Source organism: Gorilla gorilla, chromosome 16, assembly GCF_029281585.2.
Source record: "Gorilla gorilla gorilla isolate KB3781 chromosome 16, NHGRI_mGorGor1-v2.1_pri, whole genome shotgun sequence".
NCBI classification, from domain to species: domain Eukaryota; kingdom Metazoa; phylum Chordata; class Mammalia; order Primates; family Hominidae; genus Gorilla; species Gorilla gorilla.
The window spans coordinates 70,932,802-70,941,878 of NC_073240.2; the positions used below are offsets into that span (position 1 = coordinate 70,932,802).

The window sequence follows — 9,077 nt, forward strand, 5'->3', positions numbered from 1 at the left end:
AGGGGGCGGGTCATAACCAGTCATTACAGAATTACCAATATGAGAAAGGAGACAATGCCACTTTGGGGAATAAAGTTCAAAGCAGCATATTATGGTAGGAAAGCAGGCAGAGCAGGCCACAAACGGCCCAGAGCGGGCCCCCGCCCCCACCCCCACCCCGTGGCAGATGGACTCAGGCCAGCCCTGGAGAGCCAGCCATGCAGGGATGCAGGGCGCCACCGGGTTGGGAGCCGCGACTGCAAGGGCAGAGGGGCCTTGGAGATCGCTCTGCTGCAAAATGTCACCACCTCGCCTCACTTCCCAAGTGCAGTCCCCGCCCCACATCATTCCGAAGACGTGTGGCTTCTAGAACATATCTCACTGCCTTGCCGCGAGCTGTTGCCACCCTGGAGGGGCCTCGGCTGCCGACTTCTGCCTCATAAACCCTACCCTCCCTTTCAGACTCGCGCCAAGCAAAGCCCTCAGTGAAGTCTGCTCTCACCCAGGAAGAATAAGCTGTTCTGTGCTGGGTGCTCCTCCTATGACACTCGGGCCACATTAGCACTTACCTCACTGCATTGCAATTACTTCTTTAGACATCCGACTCCCCCGCAGAGGGAATGGTGTCTTATTCGGCTGTGTAACCAACCCCTGCCCACACCCAGCACATCCCAGTCCCCTAATAACTGCTTTGGGAATGAATCCAACCCCCTCATTTCACTGATGAAGAAACTGGATGCTGGGCCATAGGAGGAAGCCTGCAGAGCGGGCGGCCAGCCCACAACTAAAATCCCCACTTCCTACTCACAGGGCTCAGGGAATCGGAACTCTACTCTCAGATAACCTGAGTAAATTTTGAAGAAAAACCAAGATGTTTACTGAGCACCTATTACATACTAAGTGCTACAGAGACCTCAGCAGAGGGGCTTCCTTCATACCTACAAAAATGAGATGAGGAATGAGTGCCAGATCACAGGGGAAAACACCGCCAAGCTTAGGTCTTTGTCACGTTTTTGCCCCTCGTGTCCCAGTATTTTGTACAAACAATGAGATAGAATGACATTCTCCCACGTAGAAAGCAAAAGGAGATTTATTCCTTGACTGACTCACTCCTTCAACAAAATGGAAACAAACAGCCTAGAGCCTTCCTCTGCGAGGTGGGAAGGAGGAGTTCAAGGAAAGGAAGAACTCCGTGTCTGCCATGGGCTCCTGGTCCAAGAGAGTTCAGAGAATGAGTCCCGAATTAGGAGCCAGGTTCCCACCCCTTGATCTGTAAAGTAAGGACAAGGGGCCATTTGCTCATCTCCCAGGGTCATTTCAATGACAAATGCACAAGAAGGAAAAGACCCCAAAAGCACTGAAACCCCCACCCTACCACTCCCACTGGCAACTAGAGAAAAGGGGTCCAAAGGCAGTCTTGAGGGGTGGGGCAACCTCCCTCTAGCTAGACAGCATGCAGGGAGCTTGGAGCCCAGCAGACCCCAAAGCTGAGCGAGGCAGGCACCCACTCAGTGAGAGGACTCGTGATTACAGTCTGTTCCAGGGAAGATCAATATAGCAGGAAAAGTCAAGACAGATACCAGGGCATGGGGCCGGGTGGGAGGGTTCTTGGATGCTAGCACTCTGGCAAAAAAGAAAAAAAAAATTTCACAGCTCAACTCAGATGCCACACAAATAGGCACTTCCCTAGTCTAAGGACCTTTGACCCCTTCTACTTTGCAAGTGGTCCCACATTCTCCTATCAAGATAGGCTCAACTCCTTGGCAGAGTCTTTTGTAACCTCATTGCCTGGTAGCTCCCTCTGGCCACCTGTACCCTGCACCTTCACCGTGGTCACAAAACTTCTGTGTGCCTCAAGATCTTCCAGGTGAGCCCCTTATCATTTAGATGAGAAGATCCAGAGCAGGGAGGGGAGGGGAGTGACAAATGGGGATTTTCCATTTCCTACCTCAGCCCTGTGTTTATGGCACCCCATGGCTAGGGTAAAAAGTTCACAGGTTATACTACCTTTCCCGGTCTGTGAATCTTTCCTCTGGGATTGCTAGTTATGCATTATGTATTATTATTACACACATCAAATCATTAGTTGTGCAAATAGCTGGCAATTCAAAACAGGACTGTGGACAATAAGGGTTCAGTGATATGATTATACAACCCGAAATGGGGCACTTTGGACTTTGGTGGGGCCAGTTTTGTAGCCTTAGCCTGTTTGGATAATAACACAGAAAGAAGCAATAGTAATTAAAGACACAGAATACACTAGAAAAGGAGCACTCTTCATTTCTTGAGTCTTACAGAAAAGAGTCCTGGGTTGGAAGGGAAGCAGCAGTAGCAGCTTTACCACTAACGTGGGACTGTATGACTGAGTACATAAGCTTCCCTTCTCTGGGCCACCGTTTCCTCATCTGTAACTTGAAAAGTTTGCATGAGAAGCCAAAGGGCTCTTCCAGTTCCAAGATTCAAAGAGAAACTTACAGGAAAGGTTGTTCGGTTCACAGAAAAAGGTGACTGTATTGTGTTGGCATGACACTGCCCCAAAATCAAAATGGCTCAAGTCCACTTTCAAAAACGTCAGTGCTCACCAACAGTGGGTGAAAAGGCTGCCTGACCCAGCTTCTTAGAGAGCCAGTGCCTCAAACCCAATGCATGGCAATTGCTCTGGGGCCCCTGGTTTTAAGCTGGCTCTGTTATTTGTGGCTGACACTGGAAAGCCTCTGCACAAACAAGATGGCAACTGATGAGCCGGTCAGTCATCACTGCCTTCCCAGCCTCTCTGAACCACCCTTGACATTCTGCCTGGAAGCAGGGGGCTTGGTGGAGGTGGGTGACCTCTTGAAGTCCCGGGCCAGGCCTGTGATTCTGTAATCTCTGCTTTACCATAATTAGGGAGGGAGGCAGAAGAGTAGGAGGAGAAACCATTTATTACTTCTCTGGGATTTTGACAGCTTGGAAAAAGAGAGAGACAGAGAAACAGCCAGAGAAGGAGCCAGCCACAGTGAGTTTAACCTCTCAGTAAAATAAAAATGGGCTGGACGCACCTCATCAGCTGCCCTCTGTCAATACCCGGGCCCATCTGGCAGGACTCGAGGTTCCCAGCTAATTGGCATTTCCCATAGAGCCAGCAAAGGAGAGCTTTTAAAAAAAATATGTGGTGGTGATGGTGGAGTGCGTGTGCATGTATGCGCGCAGGCTGAGGACTGCCACACTTCCCAAGGTGCTAGCTCTATAGATCATCTATTATATAAAAGTACAGACAGTCCCCACCCCCACCCCAGCTTAAAGATGAAGAATCCAGCCTGTTTGTTCCAGGCAGATGTAATCACACGAACAGTCAAGTCTAGAGGGCAGGACACTGCATGAATAATTCAAGCACTCCAGTCACTTGATTGTGTGTGCAGATAAAACACCAGTCAACCGCTAAACAGGTCAGCTGATAAACTTGTTTGCTCAGGCCTAACCACCATTCGCCAAATGCACCCAAGACCCACACTACAATTAGTGGCAGGGCTTTCTTCTACAGAACCCTTGCAAACCTAGGGAGTGGCCAGCTCCATTAGGTCAGGGTTGCATTTCACGGCACAGGTTTCTTCACCTCCTTGCCTCTTTGTTCCTCCACAGCCACAGGGTGATTTCACCCAACTCAGAGACTGCCATAAGCTTGCAAAGCCACTGCATTCAGAGCACACATGTTCAGGCTGGGAACTCAGGCTAGTGGGCAAAGGTGAGTGGCAAGCAAGGTAAAGTGCCCAGTGGGGAAGCCAGAGGGCTGGATTTGAATCCCAGCTCTGCCCTCCTGGCCTCCCTGAAGCCTCAGTTTCCTCACCTATAAAAAGGGGGCAAAGAATGCCTCTATCCACCACTGGCAGCTGAGAGGATTAAATGAGACAACGTAGCCAAACCCCAGGCATTCTCCCCTTAAGAACCTTGTTTGGGGAATGGCCAGAAATCCCAGATGTACACAGCTGCTCTTTATATAAACCCCACCACCAAATGCGTTAAGATATTTAACTCTTCCTGTGTTCACAGCATCCCCAGGACTCACAGAACAGATCTGCTGCGAGCCAAGGTGGATTCTTAGTGCCAAAGCACCACTCATTCACAGACATGCGGAACACCACCCATGCAGACCTCAACATGCAACGAGACATTACACCTTAATTACCAAGCTCTTACAATAACTGCTGCTATAAATTTTAAACCTGGGTGCAATTACCCTCTTTAAACACACCCAAGATACTATTTGAGAAAAAAAAAAATTAAGACAGGGCAGACAAAGGGAGGAAGTGGCACCCTGCATACACCCCAAGGTCCTTGAAACACCTGGGCCCCCAGTTCCATTTCAAGCATTCTTCCGGGACCTGGCCCCTTCCAGTTGCAGAACCTGTCTCTATTCTATTTTTCCAAGGAGAAATATCTTTAAGTATAAAGCCCTGTCTGTTTATTATTTCTGTGTGTCAAGAAGTAAAAACATGGTAGCCTTCATGTGCCTTCCTAAGGGACTAACTAATCCCTCAGGAAGCCACAAGCTGGCTTCCCACACATTGCTCAATAAACTCAGGCCCCTTTCTGGCTTCCCTTCACCCAACACTGGGGGCTCCCTCCAGGAGGGGAAAGGAAACTACAGATCCCAAAGGCTCTATAGGAAGCCACCCGAGTGGGTAGGAATCTGCCCACTTTCCAGGGTCACCTGCCCTGGGTCCTGCCTCCTTAAAGAGCAAAATTGAAACCTTGTAAACGACTGTTAATTTAGAGCAGAAAATCCATTCAAGTCACGGTCACCAAAGGCTAGAATGAGTCAACAGCCTTCTGAGATTTCATGAACACCAATTGTTAAAAAGAACAACCGGCCTGCCTGCTCCATTTATACGTGCCAAGTCAACTCTAAACGTTGGCCAAGCCAAATTATAGGCAGCCTTTCCTCAGAACACAAATACACAAACAGGCCTCTCCCACAGCCCAGCCTAGCACTGGGACTAGTTACTGATATGCACTGAGATAAAGGGTGTTTGTATTTGCTCGGTTTGAGGTATACTGTTATTAGAAGAGTGACAATACCAGGTAGTTTACATATCCATCAAACGACACCACACTAGCTAAACTGGTTTGACTTCAGGATTTCAAAGCTGAGCTCAACCCCCAGCCATCTCGAAAGTCCTGGCTAGGCTGCCCCTGGGCAAGTTACTTCACCCAGGAGCTTCAGCTTCCTTCTCTGTAAAATGGGAACTCGGCTGCCTTCAAATCAAGACAGAGATGAGAAAGCCACCTTGTCAATGCAAGGCACTGAAGTTGTATTTCATTCTGGCTTTATATTTTTAAGCAGTTAGTGGCTTCGTTCCCTTAAATTTCGACAGCTCAGCCTGGCTTTTAAGGTTCTTGAAGTTTAATCTTATCAAGGCAGAACATCACATTTCTGCAAAAAGAAAAAAAAAGAGAAAGAAAAAAAAATCCTCCTGCATTTCCTCTTGAGAATTTTACATTAAAACAGATAAAAGCAGCCAGCCACCTCTGGGCTTTCAGGAGTTTGTAAAGCAGATCCTGGAGGTACAACTTTCCCTTTGGTCCTTTATCCTCCACCGAGATCCAAGAGCAGGACTAATTTCACAAGCTCAAATGCTAAAAGCTCAACATGTCTAAAAAAAAAATCAGCAAAGCCTCAGACCTTGCATTTCAAGGACTGGATCCATTCACTCTTCAAGGAGAAGGGGGAGGAATCGAAGAAGCAGGCTCACTTTCAAACAAGAGAGAACATAAGAAGTCCACATATATAAGTTTTTAAAAAATGAAATATATTTTTAAAAGAGAAAAGCACTTACCTGCTTGTGCATTTCAATGTTCAAGCCATAGGACATCTCATAGTACTAAAAGTAAAAAGAATGGCTATTAACAGACAACACAGAAATCTGGTCATTTTTCAAAATCAGTTTTTTCTTGGAAAGGTTCTGGCCAAATCATACTTTTACGATACATTTGCTAAAGAAGTTTAAATCAAACCCCAAAGCCAGCTTACAGAGCGGTTTAAGAGCTGACAAGGGCGAGCGTTCCTCTCATCTCAACAGAACGTTATATATGTGGTAGTAAGGGGAGCTGGGCCCTCCCTCCCACAAGCACCACATGTGCCCTATATCCTGTTTATACAAGGTTCAGGTTCAACAGGGAATCGTGTGTACACTGGGACCCTCTTGTCCTCTGAGAGTTATTTAGCACTGTGTCGAAGGCCTCTTATGTGGAAAGCAGTGCAGGGAGCCGTGCCCTCTCACAAATGAAGATTAAAACTTGCTGGGCAAAAGGAAGACAGTCTGCCTACTGCCCCAGCGTGGAGAAGATACCCAGCTGGGGGATCCCTGAGGAGGGGAGTGGAGGCAGAGAGCTTTATAAGGCCTCTCCACTCCTCACAACACCCTGGGGAAGGAGGGCTTCTGTCCTACTCTGGCTAGATCCCAGCTGCAAAGCAGAAAAGTTTCCAAACACTCCCAGGAGGTCACTAAGAGAGATTTTTACCAACCCTAATTTCACGTGGGCTGGTCCAATCCTATCTTACTAGCCAAGATAGGGCAATGGCAATCAGCCCCTGGGAAACTTTCAAAACACAAATTAAAGGCACACAAAGATAGTACAGAAGTCTCCGGCCTGGAATCGGGCTTTCTCTTTCTGCCCCTCCCCTCACTCACCCTCCTCCAAGTGGCCCCGGCAATGGAAGCTGGGGAAGGGGAGGGCAAGACCAGATTATGCCCTCTCTCAGGGCCGCCCTGCGGCTGGGCGGTGGTGGGGACCTGGCGCTCATCTCCCCACATCCACGCCGCGCCCCCGGCCGGGGTCGGCGCCCCAACCGCCCCCCAGGCCCGCGGCCGCATCTCACCATCACATAATGGCGCTGCATCTCCGTCTTCTCGTTTGCCAGCTTGTCGTACTCCACTTTGAGGCTGCGAGGGCAGGAGGAGCCGGCTCAGGCGTGGCGCCTGGACAGCCTCCTCTGAGGCCCCGACCCAAGGGCCTCTAGAGCCACTTTTCCACTTCCCTGACACCCCCCGGGGGCAACCATTATCCCACAGCCTGGGGACGCGGGGGGATTTGGGTCCCCGCCGTGGGGAGGGGGATGTGAAACAATTCGAAACTTCCCGCGAGCCAAAGGACTTATCACGGCCGCAGGGGAGTAGGACCCTGACGCTGGCTCCCGACACCCAGAACCCGGAGTGAACCCGCTCGCCGCGACCTAGACCCTCATTCGGGGACCCCACGGGCGGCGCTGGGAGCCGGGCGGCTGCGGGCAGTAAAGGGTTAAGGCGGCGCGCTAGGAAAGGGGAAACAAAAGGCGGAGGCCCGGGCTGCCCCGCCGCCCCTGGGTCGGGAGCCCCCTCCGTCCCCGCGGGGGATGGCAGGAGCCGCGCAGGGACCCACCCCTCCCCGCCAGCCCCGGGGCGGCCCCCACCGGCCTTACCTGTGATACTGAGCTTGCAGGAACTGGAATTCGTCTTTGATCCTGTCACAAGACTCAGCCACCGTGAATTTAAATCCCGGCTGCCCGGGTTGATGGGGAGCCTGGAGCCCGCGAAGACAAGACAGGGGAGGGGGCGGGGGCATGAGACCGCGCTCAGAGCGGCCCCGGCCCCTCCCCAACGGCGCCCAACCAAAAGAGGCCACCCTCAGCCCAGAACCTTCCCAGCAAGTTTCTCAGCTCTCCGACGGGGCGGAGGGGGGGCGCCCCATCTCTCCCCGTCGGCAGCGGGGCTCCCATGCCTTTCACCAAGGGCCTCCCTCTCCCCAGTAAGGCGGGGGCGGGAGACAAGCCGGGTGAGTTGCGAGACTTCAGAGCGGGGCCGGAGACCGCGTGAACAGCTCCCCCTGGAACACAAGCAGCCCCCCGCGCCACTCGCGCGGAATTAACCTCCTCTCTCAGCGGCGCCCCCCGGCCGCATCCCCTTTGTGTGAGAGCACACACACAAACACACACACCATAAAGGTAGCAACAAGCAAAATGGAGGTGCCAGATAAACTGCCTCGTTTACCCTGCCATGATAGATGCTTAAATAAACCGAGTTGCAATTACTCACCGGATGTCTGCCCTGCGGATACATGGCAGGGAGGGGTCGTGATTCCGAGAGCGTGGAAGCGCCGAGAGCCCGGGCCGGGGAGGTGCGGGGGAGGGGGGAGCCGAGCCCGAGCGGGGGGCGGCCGGGAAACCGAGAGCTCGCCCCCGGCCCCCCCAGCTCGTTCTCGCAGCGAAATCCCAGAGTCGGGCGCCCGCCCCAAGTGGAGACAAAGAGCCGCGGAGCAGGCGGCAAAGTCGTCGGCGGGCGCCGGGGCCGGGCGGCGGGCGCGGGCTTTGTGCGCCTAGGGCTCGGCGGGCAGCGGCCGGCCGCCTTCCCTGGGCTGCGTCGAGCGCGTCAATGCCCGGGACTGCGCGGACATCGTCGGCTCCCCAGCAGGTCCGGCGCGGGGTCCGGAGGCCGGGGGCCCCTCCTGGGGCGAGCTCGGGCCCCCTCCGGGTCACTCAGCGGGTCGCGCCTGTAGGGGGGCGCGCCGGGGCAGCCCCAAGCATCCGGGGCGCGCGGGTCCGATCCTAGAGGCGTCCGGGCCTGGGGCTCGCGGCGAGAAGAGGAAGGAGGCGGGCTACGAGGTGGTGGCTTGGGGCCGCAGGAGCGCCGGAGGGTGAGGGCGGGAGCCCGGCGCGGGCGCTTCGACGCCCCCCCTCGGAGAGGAGAGCCTGCTGTTCCGTCTGCTACTGCCGCTGCCGCTGCCGCCGCCGCCGCCGCCGCTGCAAGCCCTTCCCAGGGCCGGGGAGGAACTCCGGGCTCAGTAGGTGCAAATCAAACGCCCTGGCATCCTAACTCCAGCGGGCACGGGAAGCCTCCGCAAAGGGTTCTCGCTGCTCCCAGCTTGAGCACCGCGTCCCCAGCGAGGAGCGCTCAGCGCCACCGCCGCTGCCGCGTCGGAGCGCACAGGCAGGAGAGCGCTGGAGGGGAGACGCAGCCCGAGACCGGGGAGCTCTACGGCTTCCTTCCTTCCCCTCGGCCCGGCTCTCCTCTCCGCGCCCCGGCAAACCCCCGAAACACACACACCCAACACACACACGCGCGCACACACACACACCAAAAAAAAAG

The 9,077-nt window shown here is 53.7% G+C and overlaps 1 protein-coding gene across 19 annotated transcripts in view; it reads right to left on the minus strand.

Annotated features, from left to right (window-relative positions):
* Positions 1 to 8,497, minus strand: part of TLE3 (TLE family member 3, transcriptional corepressor) — a 63,866-nt gene extending 55,369 nt beyond the window's left edge. For 17 of the 19 annotated variants that reach the window (XM_063698664.1, XM_063698668.1, XM_063698669.1 and 14 more), the window contains exons 1-4: positions 8,028 to 8,497; positions 7,415 to 7,515; positions 6,836 to 6,899; positions 5,793 to 5,837 (exon numbers count right to left, since the gene is read on the minus strand). In XM_063698664.1, coding sequence (XP_063554734.1) covers positions 5,793 to 5,837; positions 6,836 to 6,899; positions 7,415 to 7,515; positions 8,028 to 8,051 — 234 coding nt within the window. In that variant the 5' untranslated portion in view covers positions 8,052 to 8,497. Of the gene's footprint in view, positions 1 to 5,792; positions 5,838 to 6,647; positions 6,786 to 6,835; positions 6,900 to 7,414; positions 7,536 to 8,027 lie in introns of those variants that run through there. The other 2 variants (XM_019011054.4, XM_063698667.1) reach the window with 2 other exon arrangements.
* Between the last annotated feature and the right edge of the window lie 580 nt (positions 8,498 to 9,077).